The sequence below is a fragment of the Rhipicephalus microplus genome, chromosome 9, assembly GCF_043290135.1.
Source record: "Rhipicephalus microplus isolate Deutch F79 chromosome 9, USDA_Rmic, whole genome shotgun sequence".
In the NCBI taxonomy this organism is placed as follows: Eukaryota; Metazoa; Arthropoda; class Arachnida; order Ixodida; family Ixodidae; genus Rhipicephalus; species Rhipicephalus microplus.
Window position 1 is genome coordinate 7094753 of NC_134708.1, and position 22301 is coordinate 7117053.

Here is a 22301-nt window from a genome sequence, read left to right on the forward strand (position 1 = left end):
TCGCACACCTGACATGCAGCTCACAAACGATAAACCACCAACATGTGAAAAATGTCAAGAAACTTTAACAGTTATACTCTTCTATTACATAAAAAAAATACCTGTGTCTGTAGCCCAGAGTAGAGGTGCCAAAATTAAGAACAACTGATTCATCTATGAAATGATTGCGAGATATTCCACTCTACCGTTATTTTTTATCCTCCTTGGCCCATCCAACACGGTGAAGAGGAACTGTATTGTTAATAGTTCATGTGAGCCCATGTGTCTGAAAGGAGTGCCTTTTTTGCTTCAACAAAAGTTTTTTTTTCTTGGTAATCAAAAAATAATGTGCTTGCACAAAAAGCAGCCTGTGTGCATCCCGCAGGTTACAATGCAAGCTGCCCACTACATTGAAGCGTACCAAGCTTCGACAGGTGACAACACTGGTTTTCAAAGCAAAGGGCTTAATTAGGAAGATATTGCAAGATTAATACCACGGTCAGAGTGGCAGCTTTCAGTTTCCTTTAAATTAAATGTTGCTTTTGCTTCCTGCCAATTAGCCCCTCTGTAAGCATGAAAATGTCATGACTCATGAACTATTTATGATCTGCTCAATAAATATTGTCAGTTATATCGACACGTGTAAGGGTGTTCTAATGTTCTCAAATTAAATTAAAAAATCAGTAATTATAAATATCAATATTTTTAGAAGCTTTTGAATTGTTGAAACTTGATTATTGAGATATTTGATATGCTTGGGAGTGCATTTAATTAAGTACTTCTTTTTATAAATGGATGTGGCTGGCTGGGCTGTGGTTTAGGGTCTGTTCGAGCTAGTGGTGATTTTGTGACTAATTTACATGTTTCATTGTAGGCTCTGTTTAGCATGTCATGTGTGCAATTTTTTTTTTCAACTAAAGATGCCTTTAAATTGCTCATGTGGTAAATGAACTTACTGTTGTCACTACATATTGTTGTTGAGTTGAATAAACTTTATTTGCCCAACGATTGTTGCTGTGCCCGGGGATAGGCTGCCAGGGACACATCGTTCGAGGAACATCTTCTGAGGTCCTCGGCGACGTATCCTTCTTAAATGTCTCACCTGTCTGACAAATATTCCTGGCTTAGAGTCTTGCATGTGTCTGATGACTATTGTAATCTAGATAATGCTGTCTATCTGTTGGTTTTCTACAGAGTATAGTCTTTAATTTTCCTTTTTCAATGGATATTGTAGTGCAGATAAAGTTATATTCAACAGAAAAGTAGTGCATGGTAAACCTAATACTATGGCAGAAGTTATTAGAATGGTCAGCTTAATGCACTTGTGCCATCTTTCTGTGAAATAAATACAATAGATTTTGCACACTGGTTGACACTGGAATCGACAATCCAACAAGCAGTCTGGTCTTCTTTAAGGCAGCCACCTCAAGGTTGCAGCCTTGAAAAAGACCAAACCGCTTGTCGAAACATTGGCTCCAGCAACAACTTGTGTACAGGAATCTTTCATTTCTTGAAGTTTCCATTTTCCATTGAATTTCTGAATATAATAAATATGTTGTATATGTATTGGAGAGAGGCTTTACTAGAGGTGACTTCAAAAACTCCCCCTGTCCCATAAAAATTTTGGCATATATTGGTGCAAAAGATTTTTCCATACTAGTGCCAATTTTGTAAATGGTAGGCTAACTCCAATTAGGCATAGTCAAGTTTAATGACTACATAAAAACAAGTAAAGTTATTATACTAGTATTTGCATGTTTTTTTTTTGGGGGGGGGGGGGGACTTCGAGATCAATTCAATCCCTCCACTCAATTGATGTTCACCTCGATCAGGTTTAAGAAATCGAGACTGTTTGCCAGACTGGCCCAGCAACAGTGCACCATTCATGCAAGGCTAGAATTTTTGTGCACACTAAAGACGTAAACCCGATGTTGTCAGGTCCCAGGCTGTACTTGGGTTCCACAGTGTTAGAGAATTCAGATATATATGTCAAGGCTGGTAGAGCATTGATGCACCTGGATGCTATCTGATGCTGTACGTGCGTTCTATGGAGAGTTGGCACGACATGATTGATGAGAGGACTAAAAGAAGAGCAGCAATGACATGCACCAACTTTGTGTCATTATACAAGTTGAGCTTGAAAGCTGTGTTATTTGCATCATAGTTGAAATCCTGCCTTCAAACTCGCTACTGATGGACTCAACCATTTGAATTCTGTCCTACAGCATTTCAGAGGCAGGACATGGCACTCTGACGGGATGCTTTGGATGTAGTACTTCTCCTTAAGTCTTGCGATTCTAACTGGGAGACCTGGGGCAACATTTTTTTTCTTTTTTTGCACCTAAGAAGTAAACGAGGTCTTGCTTGCACCTCTTTACAGCTCTCTACAGTGGTATTTGAAGGGTTGGTGCTTGTATTCGCGTTCTTGTTTTGTATTCCTATGTTTTTGATCAAGAAATCATTCTGAGAACCAACTCCCATTTTTGCACATTTGTCCCTGTGTGGGCTTTTTCACAAGCTCTTGATTTTCCCGCAAGAGTCGGCTTCGCACGTTTTTCGGCTAGTCAATACACCAGAAGAGGTTTTTTTTTTTTTCCTTCTTCCTTCTCCTTCGTACTACGACGACGCTGCTGTCATCTTTCCTCTGGACTCGTAACCATCGAATGGGACACGATAATGCTTCGATTGTCTCTACCGTCATCCGCAACGCGATGGTGGGAACGAATTCAATAAGTTATGCTAGCATAAACACGGCTCACGATCTCTAACCTTGGCACCGCGCCAGTTCTGTGCGCACTATATCCGCATGCGTACAGGCAAACGTCCCATATACGTGTTGCGCACAATCGCGTCAGCGCTTGGTTTGATTTATACGTATTTGAGCTTCTTCTTCTTTTTTTTTTTTTTTTTTTAAAGCACACAAGTGCCGATCCCAAGTGCTTAACCGATCCGAATCCCATTTGCCATAGCGAAACTTGGAAGAGCGATTTCGTGCGAGAGCAGTACCCGTACCACTTAAACGAAATCGAAGGGGCACTTTTGATCGCAATAGAGACCTAATCAAAATGAAATTTCTGTACCGCTATTGGTTCTCTCTCGTATCTCGCAGAAAAAAAGATCGAAAGTGCGCCACTGACACACGACGTGCGCTAGCGCTGGGACGTCCATAGCCTCTTGAGTTCGGCTTTACCTACTTCCACTTGGCCTTTACCTCAAAAAATAACATTTTGACCACAAAGATCGCAAAGCGCAGATTTGAATACCGTACTCCAAAGAGAATCCTCTACCAACCGACGCCTCATCCGAATCACGAAGGGTGGAGTCGACGGAAGCCGGAAATCACGTGGGCAGGCCGAGGAATTTGGTGGGGCTTTTGCCAGCTCCATGGGTCCGCACTTGTATGCTACCTGTTCGCGGAAACCGCGGCTCAGATGGAGTTGACAAGCCGTCGAGCGATGCGAGGGCGAAGTGCCTAAGCCGGACTCAACGGAGGCAACTGTTTGCTCATGTGATGTGAAGTGTCTCGGGCGCGGGGACAACGGTTTTGCCTTCCAGACGTTAAGATGGCGTCCGAGCGAGAGCTGAAAGCCGTGGAGCGTATCAACTTGCGAAACACCATCAACCAGTGGAATGCCAATCGTCTCGACCTTTTCGAACTCAGTGAACCGAACGAGGTAAATGCGTGCAGGTGCTATGGAGCCGTCCGTCCGTAACGCGAGTGTGTTCTGGCCGTGCCTCGTGTGCGTTCAAAGGTGTCTCGGGGGCCGAGCCGAATCTTGAAGTGTGTCACGTCAAGATGGCGCCTTGGTGCGCTTGCATTACGCGGAGTTGTCGGTTTATTAACGGCTTTGAGAGCTATTTCCGGCTCTCCCGAGGGCTCGTTATCAGCTACGGTGCCGGCGACGCCACTGTCATCGGAGTATCCGCGAGCACTGAAGCATGACAGTCGCCGTTAGCGGCGTCCTCGTCCGCAACCAAAACTTGCCAGTTTACGAAGCTTGATGTTTTACTGCTGCCTTACAATGAATCATCGCTTTTGCAGTAAAGTAAATAACGTGGACGTTTGTGTTGACATTTTTGGTATCTCTAATATATGCTTACATCGGTCCGAGTTAGCACTGCTAATTTCACGACGCCGAACGTGAAGACAATTGGTTTCGTGTTATAGTTGCAGACATTTCTCCGGGCGAGGCAGCTTTCCTTTCAAGTTTGTAATGAAACATGCCTACCATTGCTCGTAGCGTTGTTGGGGTTGCTCAATATTGCAGTTTAAGCAAGCAAAATGGTTTGCCACTGCCCGGCGTGATCAGCGTACCTGATGCAAGTATGTCTGTGTTCTATGTTGTTATTTTGCACAAGGTTCGACCCATTGTAAAGGCAATGTTTGTTGAAACTTGGTCATTTCGGCCCACAGACAAGCTAAATGCAACTCATGTTAGGGAGCTGGTAACCCACTGATGAAAGTGAGCATGGGGAAGGGGGTGTTGTTTCATTGAAAGCACGTTTCTCATTTTCATGCAGAGCCTTCACATTAGACCACTTCGATTCAGAGAAGGCATCCAACACAAATGAAAATGAGCATACTGTAATGCATATACCCGCTGAAAAGTTATAGGAGCACTGACACAAAGTTTTGAATCAGAAGTAACTTGTGGGATGGATTTGTGTGGGCACACACTAATCATCTACAAAATATCAGCGGATGATACAGCCCAGAACATATTGAAAATCAATATTAAAGTGCACATCATTAGTTTTCATGTAAATAGCGAATATCACCATCGTGACTAGTTTGTGTTGACTGTTGCGATCCTTGTGAATGCTCTCTCCTAGCACACCTTTTCAAATGAAAGGGGGACAGGCTTGCCCAGAAGTACAATTTTTTTTTGGGGGGGGGGGGGGTCACGCATATTCACATTGTCTAAGAAGAGGCCTCCATTGAAATGAGTTGTCAACGCGGTGCTGGTGAGCACGCGTCTTTTTCTGAGCACGTAGCCAGCTATTTCCAAAGAAAGGAAACGCACAATGGTGAGACAGAAAGTTAGGTGGGCCGATGAGATTAAAAAGTTCGCAGGTATAATGTGGCAGCAAAAAGCACAAGACTGTGTTGATTGGCGGATCATGGGAGAGGCCTTTGCCCTGCAGTGGGCGTAGTCAAGCTGATGATGATGATGATGAGCCAGCTGTGTTTACACGACAATGACTAATTTCCACCTCACGTGGTACTCTGAAACAGACAAACTGCGAATGGCGATATGAAACATCTCCAAACGAGCTTGCTAGCCGTATTAAATGGTTCATCAGCTACTTATTGCAACAGCTGTTGGCAAAAGCGATTCACGAAATTTTTGTGTCTGTGCTTCTTTAAAGGGTGCACTGCCCTGTGGCATGTGTTAACATCTTAAACTAACATAATTAAAATTAACATATCTGTTAATGCTCCAAGTTCCCTTACAGTTTTCTTGGTGGAGCTGCACACACTACTAAAGTTATAAAATTTGACATGATATTTATGGTGGCTTCTGAAGTGAGCAATTCTTAGGGAATTGAAAATACACATGTATTTGAACTAGTCTGATTTGGGTTCAAGGATAGTAGAATGTAGAAAGAAGATTGCTGCGGTCGCAGCTTTGAAAAATTAAACAAGTTGGTAAAAGTTCATTATAGTCAAACTGCGTAGTGGGGCCATTCATGAAGAAAGAAGCTTAGACAAACGAGTGCTAACAATTGGGTTTATTGAAAGATGAAAGGAGCCTTTCTATCACCTTCTGCCCATATGGCATGTCCCCTTAGGAGCTAACCTTTTCGCATTTCGACTGTAATAAACCACTAGCTTGAGTTTATGGCACTCTTTCACATTGTTGCAAGTGTAACCTAGGCTGCTGTGATAGTGCCCCTTGCAGACATCACATGAAGGCCTCCCATTAGAGTTGTATGAAAGAAGCAGAATTTTAAGGGCTCATTTTCTCTTGTTTTGCACAACATTATTTAAAATTAACAGACAAGTAAGCCAAGTACAGGGGTGCTATTTGTAATAATTGATATAAGTGAGAAGAAAATATAGTGGACAAAAAGATAACATGCTGCTGGGAGAGACTGAACCTGTGACCTTCAAATAACTCGCCTGTTGCTTGTTAACATGCTTCGCGAGGCCAGCAGGCAGAAATAAGTGTTCTGCACTTGCCATCATAGCTACTACCAGCGCTGAATGGCTCTCTCAACATTTAAATGCACATATATACACTATAAAGTTGACGGGGATAACTACTGCTGTAGCGTGGTTGGTAGAGCATCGTACGTGTTGTTCGAAGGTCGCAGGTTCTTGGCTTTCTTGTCCATTAGTTCTCATTCCTATCAGACTTCTGTGATGAATTGGCTCAATGTTAATTTACAAGGCTGCACATTGGGAGGAAGTGCTTGGTTGATGGAATTGTTGCATTCTTTGTGATGTTTCTTCAAAAAGTGAAGGGGAAAGCTTGATTTTCTGATTGTCTAGGGACCGGACCATTAGAACTACAGGAGTGTTTCAGCCGACATGAATTCCTTAGATATTTTAGCCCTGAAGTCCAACTGCTACGAAATATCGGACTTCAATTAATTGTGCGCATATAGAGCGAATTCTGTGAAATATTTTACATCATGAAACAAGTGATACATCACAGGAGCTAGCAAAAACACAAATACTTTTATGCCAAATTCAAAACAACTATGAAAATATGGCTTACTGCAAGTAAGTGAAGACCCACAGAACCTAGAATCAATGCATCTCCCTGTTGTGCTCGGGTGCTGACCTAAAAGTAGGTGAGATCGATCCTGGCTGCAGTTGTCGCAGTTTTACAGACTCAAAATGGCAGAGTCCAACGTGCTGTGCGATGTCTCTGCAAGATAGTCCAAGTTGCTGGAGCCCCCCACTGTGCCATTTTGCATAATTGTATCGTGGCTTTGGCACGTAATACCCTAAATAATAATGCATCTTTCCAGCATTATTTTCAAATTAGTTGGCACCCATGGCGCACTGAAAAACATTGGGATGGTTGCCAATTTTCCCTATGCAGGTTGGGACACATCCAGTTGGACTACAACAATCTGTCATAAAAATATAAAGGTGTGCTGCTGTGAAGCCCACTGGGTTTTTCGCTAGGTGCACCGGAAGTATAAATACTTATTTTGGAGCTTGTACACTTACATGCTTTGCAGTGCCAGCATTCCACATTTAAAGGGGTAGGTCAAGCCTAAGGTGACACAAAATCTGCTAATCTCTGTTTCTTGCTCTTATGGCATGTATTTAGTGAGGCGATTGGCAAAGGAACTGGGAAGAGTATAAATGGCATTTAGTAAAACCTTGAATCACTGTGTGAATCTGGCTGGCGGGTGTTTTGAAATGAGATTCATGAAACTCTGACAGGATGACTAGGTCGCAGACATATCCGAATTGAAACCCTATCTGTTCTGCATGTTAGCTAATTAATGCATAAGGCTTTACTCGTATGTAAAATACAGAGGTTTCTGCTAGCAAGAGTGTGTGCTTCTCTATGTGGAAGAGGGTGCCAGGTAAGAATAGCTAAGTGATGCATTATCGCTCCAAATTGAAGGGAAATTTCAAACGTACTTCATCTTTACTGAAGTAGTTGTAAGCCTACCCAGAAGTAATGAGTGATTTGGCGACATGAGAAGCAGGGCAACAAACTAAAATAGAAGAACAACAACACTAGGCTTTATACACGAAGATAACTTATATGTATTTTTGAATAAAAATTACTATGCCTAGGCGTAGGCTTTCAAAAAAAAAAAAAAACATTTTTGTGACAGCTGAACTGGAATAAGTGAAAATTTAAGTCTTCGGTTCATATTCAGGAAGCATGCAGGAGTCAAGTAGTTTCCATATTGTGAAAGCTTCTAGTGTCTGAAAGAAGATTCATTTCTGCCTTATGGTCAATTTCAATTGCGCAGCGATATGTTAACTGAAATGTGTATGATATTGGTGTAAACTGAATTTCAGGAACTGCTGTCTCGCAGCCTCTTAGGGACTTCAAAATGAATTTTGAGAATTATTCAACATTTAGGCTATAGCATCATCAAATCATTCACGTCATACATTAAGCTATGCAGTTTTCACATGTTACCCTTCTTGGCATTAGTTTTCCACAGCCAGTGACAGCAGCACACTTGACAGGTTAATCTACGCTTTCTTCGGCATGACCTCTGCAATCAACTGTGGCAGTGCGAAACAAATTGCAGAGGCCATGTAAAAATAAATGCATGGTTGAGATTTACTCCATGTGCTGCAGCAATGCCAATCATTTGCATAATCTGCAAATGCTGAGAGGCACGCAAACAAGTATCCGAGTACAATCACCAATAAGCGTAAACTTGTGACTATGGTGCTGGTGTCTTCAGGGTGAAGCTATTGCCAAATATGTGTGGTTTGCGGCATTAATAGTATGAGGAGAGCCCGATGCTTGCTGCACTGGTTAGATGAAACAGCTCTGCTTGCCCATCGACTTCCATGCTTTGCACATTATGGCAGCTGTATGAGTCATCGATTGCTAGCTGTGCAGGTAGGGCTACTCGTGGTGTTTTAGTTAACAAACCTCAATATAAACTTAATCCCGTAGCTCGTATCAACATGGACGTTGTAACCGTAGTGGTAACGCAGGCAGATGACGCTGTCTACTGCAGGCACCCATGTCTGGTAGTAAATTGTGATTGTTCGTGCATTCTCTTTCTTTTAGAGCTCTTGCTCAAACAAAACAAATTACGAAGTGCTCTGTTTGTCGTCCAGTATTAAGTGAGAAAAATGGGCAGTGACATAGATTAGTCGCATCTAGTCAGATTGGCTGCTGGTGCTGTTTATAATGGAATAGTGCTAATATGATGGAATTGAATGGCAGAAAACTCATTTGGTTGCACTGCCATGATCTGCAGCAATGCGCATGTTTTAAACCTTCTAATAACTACACCTGACACTGAGAGCTGAACTTAGTCTGGAAATAATCCTTATGACTTGCCTCCTGAAAAAATGCTTTCACATTAAAATGTCAATCATTTCAAGGTCTCAAACCATGTACAATTATACTTTCAATATCGGTGGAAGCCATTTTTGCCTTGTCTTTGAATGTCCATAGACACCATGCATCAAGTTACATTCACAATAGTATAAGTTTGGCCTTGCTGATCTTGTATTTTAACTGCTGATTGGCACATAAAAAAAACAGGGCTCATGCATTCCTTTCACTGAATTTGTATTTTTGGTATACAAGCTAAATAAGCCCCGCCGCCGCGGTGGTCTAAGGGGTAAGGTACTTGGCTGCTGACCCGCTGGTCGTGGGATCGAATCCCGGCTGCGGCGGCTGCATTTCCGATGGAGGCGAAAATGCTGTAGGTTCATGTGCTCAGATTTGGGTGCACGTTAAAGAACCCTACGTGGTCGAAATTTTCGGAGCCCTCCTCTACGATGTCTCTCATAATTATATGGTGGTTTTGAGACATTAAATCCCACATATCTATCTAACACGAGCTAAATAACTATTTTTGGTGTGCACCATGTACCATGTATAAAAAAATGCACCAATGCTGTGATTTTTTTTTATGTAAAAATATTCATTCATGGTAGTGATAATTTGTGTTCTACAATTAAATGTGATAGACATGTTTGAACTGTTGCAAACCAATAGCTTTTTTTTTCTTTTCTCCAAACCACAAAGTCGCCCAAAAGCTACCCTCCTGTGTTGATGTCCTGTTGCTGGTAGTGCCGTAATAAAAATTTTTGTATTACAAAAAATAGTTTAAGGTGCATTCACCATAGAGGTCAGCTTAACCAGGAGACTATTAATGGAACTTGTCATTGTCATTCGCATGCCACAGTAGCCTAGCGGCTTAGGTGCTATGCTTCTAAGCTTGAGGTTGCAAGTTTGATTCCTAGCCACAATGTGTCTCATAATAACATTGTAGAGTTTGGCTTGTAAAATTCCAGTTTTTTTTTCTTTTTTTTAATTGTCCCTGTTTATATTTATTGTAGTGTTGAAGCACCACTGTCTGAATATTGCTATGTATTGTAACATATTGTGGTTTCACGCATAGCAATCGCAACCATCTCAGATGCTCTCTGATTGGGCACAGTGATATTTTAATGTTTTGAAAGATATATTCATTAAGGTGTTGGCACATTGATAATTTTCACATACAAAGCTGGTTTGCAAGGGGACAGGCTGTGCAGCACTGTGGTGAGATTTCATTACTTGACATGGAAATGCCGTTTGATGAAGTGATAGTATCTTGTGCTCTATTGATGGTCTAAGTAAATTGTCGGAGCAGAAGTCCTGCTGCTATACTTGCAAACAGCTCAAGAAACAAGCAACTTTTCACTGGCAAAGGACCCCCCTCCAGCCAACGATGTGGTTGTGTCATCATGACCCCATAGTCAACTGCCTTCGCGCCGCGCTCACGAAAGAAATCGCAAAGTAGCTTGTCAAAGCGGGTCACAAAGCGGCCGCAACACCATTGGCTGGAGGAGGGTCCCTTGAAGTCGTAATGCCACTTGTTTTCTTGAGTTGTGTTCGAGTATCGAAACAGCTATTTGTGCTGTCGTTTAGTCACATTGTGACTACGACAAGGCCAAGACCACTTGATGTTGACTTGCCGCTGCGCCAATTCCAGGACCTGGAGTTCCATGGTGTGATGAGATTCTACTTTCAAGATGCGGACCAGAAGGTTGTGACAAAGTGCATACGTGTTTCAAGCACAGCCACTGTCAATGATGTTGTTGGCACACTCATTGAAAAGTTCCGTCCAGACATCCGCATGCTGTCAGTCCCGGACTATGCCCTCTACGAAATACACGAGAATGGAGGTAACCCTTCGGTTATTTTCTCCGCTTTCTTTGACAAATGGCTCTTGACACCTGATTTGAAAGATGTTGTTTTTGTTATAAAATAATATTTATGGCATACCCAGTTTTTGACACGAAAATTGACTGTATCTGAAGATGTGATGATAGCCTTGAGCATGGCGAAGGCCTTGAGGACTGGATATGTTGTCTTTCACATTGTGCTTCTTCTGCGTGTTGTTTGTTCATCGTACTAGGACTGCCTTGAACAGCAATATTGGTTGCTACCTATTACAGCTACCCATCGCAGTGGTCTAAGGTTATGCTTGTCTGCTGAATCTCAGCAGCGGTAGCTGCATTTTTGATGGAAGCAGTAATGCTTAAGGCTTGTGCACTTAGATCTGGGTGCACGTTAAAGAAATCAGGTGGTTGAAATTTCTGAAGCCCTCTACTACGGTCTCCCTAATAATCTCTGATATCATCATGCCTATTACAGTTGCTGTGACAACTTTGCATGCTTAGGAACCTGAAATGGTCAAAATCAAGCCAGAGTTTGTGGTGTACACGTATCCCGAAGGAGTATGGCCACCAGCATGGGTCCGGTCTTAGCGAGCCGCAGGGCACGCGTTAACCGTCGCCGTGGCGAGAACACGATACTGCTCAAAGTCGCAACACTTTATTGTGGCAACACCAAACGCAGTACAGCCCGTTGCAAAAGGCGCGACGGGAAAGCAAATAGGCTTATCCACGCCACGGGCACAAAAGTACTACACAGAGTGCCACGAGCACGTCTCCGCGGTAAAGGTGATCCACGGAGACACCGGGACCAAGGCCCGGTTGCTCGAGCGAGGGCAAAGGCGCTCGCGTTGGCTTCGAAGGGAGACGGGTCGGCGTAGCGAGGCCACGCACTAGGACACCGTACCGCCCTTCGGCCGTGCGTACGCAGCGGGGCAACAAAAGGTGAGCGTTCGCCTTGGGCGCGAGGCGGCGTCATCGAAGCCCGACGAGCCCCGAGCGACGGTAGTCGACGAACGGAAAAGATTGCATGGCTCACCGTTTGCAGTCCCGGAGACTATCTGTCCGCTCCTGACGCAGCGCGCGAAAACCTCTCGGGAGGCTCCACGCGCGGCGCCACAGTCAACATTCGCTACCGGGTGAGGGAGTTAAACGTCACTCCGCTCTCTCAGCGCGGCAGACAGCAAAGGAGGGCAGACATGTCGGGACATGAGAACGGCAGAAAATGCGGCAAAGCCCGCGCAAAGGCAGCGGGCTAGCCTAAATTCCCACAAGTTTCTCCCCATAGCATGCCTCATAATCATATGGTGGCTTTGGCACGTAAAACTACTGATATTGAATGTCAATTGTACCCACAGAGGAACGCAAGCTAGGACCTGACGAGCGCCCTCTCCTGGTGCAACTCAACTGGCATCAAGATGACCGTGAGGGCAGATTCCTCTTTCGACGCATGGACCACAAGTCTCGGGTGAGGCAGCCATTGGCCTCGCAGCAGACCTTTCTTGCCTTTAAAAGTGATAACCTATCAGTGTCAAGCTAATGTGCTTGCAGCAATTTTGGGGAAACTTTAGCTGCTTATGAAAAAAAGGAAAAAAAAATGTTGAGAAATGGAAGATGAAAGCTTGTGATGATAAAATCAGTTGGCAGAGAGCTTTGCAAGAAGTTTGGTGCCCTTAGGGGACTCATGGGTAACTGTTTTTTTCAGCTGCCAACGCTCAAGGTGGAATCGTTGCGGTTCGGTCGCAAACTTTCTCGCAGGGAGCACAAGAAAAAGAAGAACAAAGAAGTGGTAATGTATTGATTTCTTTACTTGTATGCACAATAGAGATGCCTGCTGGCCAACCCTGCAAAATTTTTCATGAGGTCTATGAACTTTGCCCTGTGTTACTGATGTATTATGTTCTATGAAAAATAAATTTACGTTTGAAGGTATTGATTGTAAGAAGACATATGCAACTTGTACATTCACTTGGATTTGAGATAAGTCTCAGAGCAGGTAGGAATAGTGAAAGCAGATCTGTTGGAAAAGTCAGTATGATCTAGAAACAGTGTTAAGCTTTTCGAAGAGCTCAACAGAGTACACTGTTAACATTGTGAAGCACTCTCTTCTGAATTTCCTGCTACCTTTGTACATTGTGTAATGTGCTCACAGGTTGGAAGTGTAATTGTTTGAGATAAGAGCACAAGATAAAATAGAAGAGAAGGTGAGGGCAGGAGGTCTGTTTTTTTATGTTGCTTGTACAAAAGAGTTGTGTTAGCAAAGCACTGAACTGCCTGCAGTGTGCTGAAACTGCTTGTGAAGTTTTTGTCTATGCGTTGACTTGCAGCTTTCAGTGATTTACTGGTTCAGATTTTGACAAACAACTGTGAGCTTTAGCTAAAATGCAGTTGTTTGGGGCACGATTTTGTGGCAGTCTCTCTTCTGTGCCATTTCTCTTTTGTGCGCTTCATTGGTAGTTGGAGTAACGCTCTGTTTGCATTATCGAACATATCAGTCAGCCGTGAAGGTGCATGGTGGCACTAGTAAAATACGGGAAAGTGCCACTACAGAATTTTATGCATTGGGACTTCGTAGTTTGTCACACCTTGTTTTTGGGTATTAGAGAATGCTTTTGTGTCCCGGCAGTGATGTTCCTTTTTTTAGGTCCCTGGAATGAAGAGGGTATAGCGCTCTTGGTATTGCTATTAGCGCTGAGTAATGAATTACTCTTGTTTCCACCTCAGTTGTCATGTTGGTCTGATTTTGACTCACTTACGTCAGATCCAACATTATATTTAGCGTCCATTTTTGTAGCGGCATGATGTGATTATCTCAAGCAAGGACATTCAGCGCAGAGCAATTCTTGTCTTTTACAAGAGGTGTCTTTTATAAGCAGGGTACAACGCTCGGGTTTTCTTATCAACCCCCATTTCAATCTATGTGCGCTAGTGTCTCATACCCATTTGTCTGTTACGTCAGTGTTTCTTACAAAGGCGTTCGACTGTAGAAGCTTTAATACTCAGAGTTTTGCTGTCTCATTTCAATTCATGAGCATTGTAGTCATTGGCTTAAAAAGCATGTGTGTGAAAGCTGCGAGTTGAAGTCGGGTTTCAGGAATTTGGTGACGATGTGCTTGTTCCTTCATGATGTGGCTTCCAGGCTCAGACAGAAGAGAAAGATGGAATAGCCGAGAAGCTTTACACCGAGCTGCCGGAGACGAGCTTTACACGCTCAATCTCCAATCCAGAAGCCGTGATGCGCCGTCGACGGCAGCAAAAGTTGGAACGCAAATTGCAGCAGTTTCGGCAAGAGGGAAACCCTGAAGCTGGCAAGTGGCATTAGCACTCTTGTGCAATGCTGACCCAACTCATCTTCCTTTTGCCAGTGCTTGGTATATTTGTCTTTGTTCTCGTGCTATTTTAGTGTTCAAAAGAACAGTTTGGGAGGTCAGTGGTTCATAATATGTGCTGTAGCACAAATCGGCAGCACATTATGCACGTACATTCGGCACATGTGCTGCATAAAAATTTATGCTAGTATAAAGTCTACTGCCGTTAATTCAACCTGGAAGGGAATGGCAAGATTGATTGAATTATCTGGGGAGCTGTAATTGGGCTGAATGCAAAAAAAAGAATATCAAAATGTGCCGCATATTCACTTGGCAGTTTTAGACCCAATTGAACCACACCGCAAACGTCCAACACTGCTTCATACTTTATAGGTCTAGTGCGGAAACCTAGCTTCAAAATGACACTAGGGCACTCTAGTTGCAAATTGTAGGGGCACTTGATTTTAGGGAGAAAAATAGCATATACGTGATACTCAGAACAAAGCAATGCCAGTAATGTTTTCTTGTTTTTGTAAATCGTGACGTAAATTAATAAGGTCACAAAACATTGTATGCACTATGAACCGCTTCTATGCATATGTGTCTACTGTAACACTGTTCGTTTAGTTGTTAAACATGTAAAACACAAAGGTTAACAGCCTGATATGATGGCATTCAGACACACCCGTTAAGTAGTTTATAGGATAAGGGACCAAGTTGAAATTATATGGTGAAGACTAATTTTAGGATTAAAATAACCATGGCTTGTTCCCATAGGAATGTGTGGAAGTGGTGACTGGAACGTTAGACTGAAATTGAATTAACATGAAAGATGGATGGAGCAGTGTGGAATTAATTAATCTTTCGTAGTGAGTTTTGTTTGTTCTTTGTTTTATGGAAGTTTTTGTATTGTGGAAAAGGTGGCAGTTCTGCTTACAGTCAGCGAAAAATTTACATATTTTGGCGACACACTGAAGAGGCCTAAAACACATATTTGGATGTTTCAATGAAACAGTTTTCTTTTTTTGCAAGATTAGCTCGTTGTTACTTGCTGGAACCTCTGCGTTTGCATTTGCGCACAGGTGGTACGCTGCGTATCTTTGGTGAGTCGCTGAATCGTGATGTACCATACAAGACTCTACTGCTCTCCACGACGGACACTGCGGCACACGTAGTTCGAGAGATACTGGCCAAGTATGGACTAGAGCAGGAGGAGCCTCAGCACTACTGCCTGGTCCAGGTGCTGGTGCCCCCGCCTCCAGGGGGCTTGCCCAGCCCACAGGATCCTCCCACTGGAGGACTCAAAGAATTTATCCTGGATGACGATGACTGTCCTCTGTCCATCGAGAGGCAGCACAATCGCATGAAAGGTGGGTGCTCTCTACGATCAGTGATGGCATCCACTTCTAATTGCAATAGGAGCAAGTAATTAACATTAGCACCCCATGTTTGTGATTGCTTGAAGATTAAACTTTCTGGATTTCTTTAAAACAAGGTCTGACGATGGCATAGTAACCTCGAGCTTACGCAGGCTTGGTGCATGTACAGCCGTCAGCAGCTTTAACACAAACGCTCTGATGCGTAGCCTAGGCTCGCTTGAAGTGAGGTCAGCGCCACCAAGCGTTGAACATAATATGCTTGCTATCACTGACCGAAGATTTGCGGCCTGTGTTCTTAAATTGTTCTTAAAAAGCGCTATTTCCATCCCGAAAATATGCCAAGCGATGTTTGAAGTCTGAAGTTATAAAACTTAGTTAGTATGTTCGCTGTAGAAACTGTCCAATGTAAAAAAAAATACAAGTATCCACACAACCCATGGATGACCAATGGTCTTCTAAAAAGTTTAAGGAAGAAAGAAAATATGTATAAAAAAAAAGAAGCGACAGCTCTTTAATATGCGTCTTGCTAAATGATACACGTCTTATTGCAGTCTATTAAATACCTTGCTCAAGCAAGCGAAAAAAAGGTACTATGAAAATGAATTCGACAAGAATAGGACTAACCCCAACAGGCAGTGGCAGCTGCTCAACTCATTCCTTAACAAGTCATCTGCTAATGTTCCTCTAACCAAAATCGACTACAATGGCTCCACCTTCTCTGAGCCCAAAGATATTGCCAATGCCTTTTCAGAATACTTTTCTTCCATCTATACTAACCACCGCCCTCATGCGCAGTCGTATATTTCTCTGAGACGTACTACGCAGTCATTCTTTCTTTTCCCAACAACACCACAGGAAGTCGTTTCCACTATTGCTAATCTTAAAAATACAGGGCCTGGGTTAGATGACATTTGTGTAAGGCATTTAAATCTGGTTGCACATTTAGTTACCGATAAGCTATGTCATATTATCAACCTCATGTTTAAACAGGGTTTATTTCCTGCATTCTTAAAAAAAGCTAAAGTAATTCCAGTTTCTAAAAAAGGCGATAAACAAACAGTTTCCAACTACCCTTCAATTTCAATTCTTTCTTGCTTCAGCAAACTAGTCAAAAAATTGTTTGTTGAACGTCTGAATGGATATCTAGTTAAATTTAAATTGCTTAAAGACAGGCAATTTGGTTTCCGTCCAGGTAGGTCAACAAGTCTAGCTGTGCTGTCTCTGATTACATAAAGAAAAGTATCGATTCGGGAAATTCAGTGGGTTCGATTTTTTTAGATCTCACTAAAGCCTTTGACATTGTAAATCATCAAGTCTTATTGCATAAACTTCAGTCCTATGGAATAACAGGCCCTGCGCTTACATTCTTAAGAAATTACCTACTTAACCGACAGTACACAGTACACGCCGCAAATACCTTCTCTACAACAAAATATGTTAACCAAGGAGTACCGCAGGGCTCAGTATTGGGTCCTTTGCTATTTATTTTATATATGAATGATCTTCCTGATGTTCTTAGCCCTTTTGACTGTGGTCACTGTGTTCTATACGCTGATGACACAACAATATCTTCATCTGATAAAAACATTGATGCTCTTGTTTCAAAGTTAAATCTTGCATTAAGTGCCCTTCTGAATTGGTGCAGCAGTAATCACTTAGTTATCAACCCCACAAAAACTAAATTTATGGTGTTTAAAAGTGCTCAGAGGTTATTATCTGCTATTCCCTTAATACAACTTGGTATTCATTTCATTTCTGCTTTTTCTGATGTCGTCTTTCTTGGCATACATTTTGACCCATGCCTTACCTTTCACAGTCACTTTAACCATCTTAAGCAGAAGACGGCGTTTCGTATCCGCGCATTAATCAAAGCTCGCCCTTTCTTTTCCCGTGAAGCTCTACTGGCGCTGTATTTTGCGTTCATTCATAGTCATATTGACCCGTGTCTGCGTGTGAACGACAACGATGATGTGGGGATTTAGCAGACACCAAGTAGTGGGCCTCTGGCTTGACTCAACAACAAAGAAGATCTTGTGGCTCAGCTGTTGAGAACACGCTGCTTTCGCTGCCTCAAGGCGTACTTGTACTTTGTTCGCGTTGTACTGCGACACTGGTGGAGGTGCTGGCCCACGACCCCGCCTGATGCTCCACACTCCCACGGGGAGCCGTTCATCCAGCCCAGAAGCTCTTGTCGACACTCCCGTGCATCGCTTCAGTCGTCGCTTGCGAGGCCTCCTTCCAGAGTTCACCCTCTCACAGGAACACTCTACGAGGCACCGCTCACATCTACCAATGGCCACCGCCAGCCCACAACAGTTACTACGAGACAGTAGTTTGCCGACCCCATCTCAGGTAACCCTTTTTTCACCGCTGGTGCCTGATCGCTTTGGTGGTGGAGCACATGAAGACGTCGAAGAATGGCTTGATCACTACGAACGTGTCGCCAACACCAACCAATGGTCTCTTGAACAAAGGCTTTCCCGCGCCTATTTCTATCTCGACGACAGTGCTCGTACTTGGTACGAGAACAGAGAAGGCAGTTTGTCAACATGGAGTGACTTTAGAAGAGCGATGATTGACACATTTGCCGATGTCGACCGGCGCGAACGTGCGCAGCATTTACTCGAGCTACGGGTTCAGAAACCCCATGAAACGGTCGCAATGTTCACAGAGGACATGGTCCGTCTCTTCCGTAAAGCTGACCCGCACATGACCGACGACAAAAAGCTGCGCTACCTCATGCGCGGCGTTAAAGAGCAATTGTTCGCCGGACTTTTGCGGAACCCGCCAAGCACCGTGACAGACTTCATCAAAGAAACAACAGCTATCGAACGGGCGCTTCACCTGCGATGCCGACAATACGATCGCTTGTCCAGCAACGCCCACATGCAAGTCGCCGCTACGACATCTGACAATCAAAGCTCGTTGCGCGACTTAATACGAGAGATTGTTCGCGAAGAGCTGCTGAAGCTGCGGACTCTGGTCACGGAACCACCCACGGCGTCTGTCGCTGAAGTCGTCCGCGAAGAAATACGCCAAGCGTTTTCGGCAGCTGATTCTACTCACGATCAGCGACCTATGAGCTACGCAGCCGCGCTTCGCCGCCCGCCGCCCGTTCCGCCGTCGTACCGCCAGCCATCGACAGCCGTTCCTTGGTCGCCGCCGCAAGAACAGACACCGCGGCGCCCTTCCGTCGTGCCACCGTATGAAATGCTGCCATACGAAGAGCCGTCTCCCAACCAGACACGGCATTTACAACATTATGAGCCGTTGAGACGTCCACAGCTTCGTAAAACAGACGTATGGCGCACCGTGGATAGACGTCCGCTTTGTTTTACCTGCGGAGGTGTCGGCCACATTTCTCGTCATTGCTGGCACCGCGCCGACACGTTTCGACCTCTTCGGCAATGGTCTGACGATCGACGCCCCAACGACGACTACCCACCACGCCGGGACGCTGATTCTCAACGACCTTCCTTGTCTCGGTTCCATTTTGACAACCGCCGAGCCAACAATGACGACGGTGAGCCTAATTACCAGCCAGGTTTGGGACGTCGACCACGTTCTCCGTCTCCGGCATATTCGCCTTCGTCGCGCGACCGCACTACAGCCGACGCCAGCGGAAGGAGGTCACCAAGTCCACGCCGGGGAAACTGAAGGCGGCGACCTCCGGGGGTGAGGTTGCAGGCCGCCAAGGCGACGAAAAAAGGCCCCCGTTACTCTTGCCACAGGACGCCGTAAAGCCGACTAGTTGTAACGTTGACGAAACTGTGACCACAGATCTTACCGTTTTTGTAGACGGACAGCAAGTAACAGCCTTAGTTGACACCGGTGCCGACTTCTCTATCATAAGTGAAAACCTTGCCGTGCGCTTAAAAAAAGTGAAGACTACGTGGACGGGACCTCACCTGAGGACAGCAGGCGGCCAGCTGTTGATGCCTGTCGGAAGGTGTACAGCGAGACTGGGCATCGGCAGCTCTTCTTTCGTGGCGACGTTTGTCATCCTCACCTCATGTTGCAAGGACCTGATCATAGGGATGGACTTCTTGAGAGAATATGGTGCCGTCATCAACATCCCGGACCGTTCAATTACGTTCCGCAACAGCCCTGGTTTGGTTGACTGTTCAGACGCAATACGTAACACTTTACGTATAATTGATGATGATGTGGTCGTCCCGCCACGGTCATGCACTCTTGTTTCGGTGGAAGGGCACGAAGCGTTTGATGGCGAAGGCATTGCCGACCAAATTGGCTCGCTGCTATTTAGCCATGGCATTTCGGTCGCACGAGGTATCGTCCGTCTCACTGGTGGGCGCACGAATTTACTTTTGACCAACTTCAGTACTGAGCGCCGGCACCTTCCGAAGGGCACAGCTATCGCTTCTTACGACAATATCGTAGACATGCGAGGCAGTTTATGTTTATCGGTATTAGACGAAGCGCCTAATCAAGAACCAGAACCCGTTCTCGATGTTAGTCCCACTCTGTCAGAGGATGACCGACAGAGACTTCTTCAGCTACTAGCCGAATTCCACGACTGCTTTTCATCGACCTCACGAGTTGGTCGAACACCTTTGACAAAGCATCGAATAATCACCGAGGACACGGCGAGACCTATTCACCAGAACCCTTATCGTGTAGCTTTAAAGGAACGCGAAGCCATACAACAACAAGTCGAGAAAATGCTTGAAGATGATGTAATTCAACCGTCACAGAGCCCCTGGGCATCGCCTGTAGTGCTAGTAAAGAAAAAAGACGGCACGCTGCGTTTTTGCGTGGACTACAGGAAGCTGAATCGGGTGACCAAAAAAGATGTGTACCCGCTCCCCCGTATTGATGACTCCCTTGACAGACTTCGGCACGCTCGCTACTTTTCTTCCATGGACTTGAGGAGTGGATACTGGCAGATCGAGGTAGACCCAAGAGACCGAGAGAAAACCGCTTTTGTGACGCCAGATGGTTTATACGAGTTTAAAGTCTTGCCTTTCGGTTTGTGCTCCGCGCCCGCGACATTTCAAAGGCTTATGGACACGGTACTTTCGGGATTGAAGTGGAAGACGTGCCTAGTCTATCTGGACGACGTTGTAGTATTTTCAACGACTTTTGACGAGCATCTCCAAAGGCTGGAAGTTGTTTTACGTGCCATACGGTCTGCGGGCCTAACATTGAAACCGGAAAAGTGTCATTTCTGTTTCCACGAACTTCAGTTTCTCGGTCACGTCGTCAGTAACGTAGGCATCCGACCCGATCCTGGAAAAATTGCCGCTGTCGCACGGTTCCCAGTACCCTCCAATAAGAAGGCTGTCAGACGCTTCCTGGGCCTTTGTGCCTATTATCGCCGATTTATCGCAGACTTTGCCCGCATCGCGTCGCCACTAACTCGTCTCACAAGAGACGACGTTGCCTTTGAGTGGAACGAAGAACAGGAGGCTGCCTTTAATGACCTGCGTCAACGTCTTCAAACGCCCCCAGTGCTTGCCCACTTCGATGAAGAAGCCCCGACGATGCTTCACACAGACGCGAGCAATGTTGGTCTGGGAGCTGTGCTTGTGCAGCAGCAAGAGGGCACAGAAAGGGTAATCGCTTACGCAAGCAGAACGTTAACACGTGCTGAGGCTAATTACTCTACAACTGAGAAGGAATGTCTCGCCGTGGTATGGGCGGTTTTAAAATTTCGCCCGTATTTATATGGCCGCCCCTTCAAAGTAATTAGCGACCACCACTCATTGTGCTGGTTAACAAGTCTAAAAGATCCTACCGGGCGATTAGCGCGTTGGAGTCTCAGGCTGCAAGAGTTCGATATTGTAGTCGTACACAAGTCAGGCAAGCGACATATGGACGCCGACTGTCTGTCCCGTTCACCAATTGAGTCAGCAACCCTACCTGAAGAGGAGGAAATGGCATTTCTCAGTGTCCTCGACACGACCGCCATTGCGCAGCAACAACGTGACGACGCTGAGTTGCTTGGCCTAATTAACTACTTGGATGGCAGATCTCAGAAGGCGCCGAGAGTTTTCGCAAGAGTGTTGTCATCATTTTGTTTACGGGACGGAGTACTTTACAAAAGAAACTTTTCGCCGACGGGATCTGCCTATCTGCTCGTCATCCCAGCAGCCCTTCGTACCGAAGTACTCCAAGCATGCCACAACGAGGTGAGCTCTGGCCATTTGGGTTACACGAGAACGTTGGCCAGAATACAGCAAAAGTATTACTGGCCGAGACTAACCACAGCCGTGAAGCACCACGTCCGTGCCTGTCTCGACTGCCAGCGACGCAAGTCACCACCGACTAAACCAGCTGGCCTCCTGCAACCCGTACAGGTCCCAACAGCTCCATTCTACCAGATCGGCATGGACATTTTGGGCCCACTGCCTACTTCTACAGCAGGGAACCGCTGGGTTATCGTCGCGACGGATTATCTGACCCGTTATGCCGAGACAAAGGCTATCCAGAGAGGTACAGCAGCAGAGGTGGCAACATTTTTCATCGAGAACATTGTACTGAGGCATGGTGCACCATCCGTCGTGATCACAGACAGAGGAGCCGCATTTATGGCAGCTCTTTTGGATCACGTCCTCATGCTGAGTGGAACAGCGCATCGTAAGACCACCGCCTACCACCCACAAACGAACGGGCTGACAGAGCGTCTAAACAAAACCATTGAAGACATGCTTTCGATGTACGTAGACGTTGAACACAAAAATTGGGATGAAATCTTGCCGTACATAACGTTTGCGTACAATACGGCAAAGCAAGAAACGACGCGCCTGACCCCGTTCAGCCTCGTTCATGGAC

At 45.0% G+C, this 22301-nt stretch overlaps 1 protein-coding gene across 2 annotated transcripts in view; it reads left to right on the forward strand.

Moving 5' to 3' along the window:
- The first annotated feature begins 3357 nt into the window (after positions 1 to 3357).
- The window catches only part of cno (adherens junction formation factor afadin), a 64161-nt gene continuing 45217 nt past the window's right edge, over positions 3358 to 22301 (forward strand). For both annotated transcript variants that reach the window (XM_037415383.2, XM_075873034.1), the window contains exons 1-6: positions 3358 to 3653; positions 10636 to 10828; positions 12178 to 12287; positions 12525 to 12608; positions 13959 to 14127; positions 15210 to 15497. In XM_037415383.2, the coding sequence (XP_037271280.2) occupies positions 3543 to 3653; positions 10636 to 10828; positions 12178 to 12287; positions 12525 to 12608; positions 13959 to 14127; positions 15210 to 15497 (955 nt within the window). In that variant the 5' untranslated portion in view covers positions 3358 to 3542. The remainder of the gene's footprint in view (positions 3654 to 10635; positions 10829 to 12177; positions 12288 to 12524; positions 12609 to 13958; positions 14128 to 15209; positions 15498 to 22301) is intronic.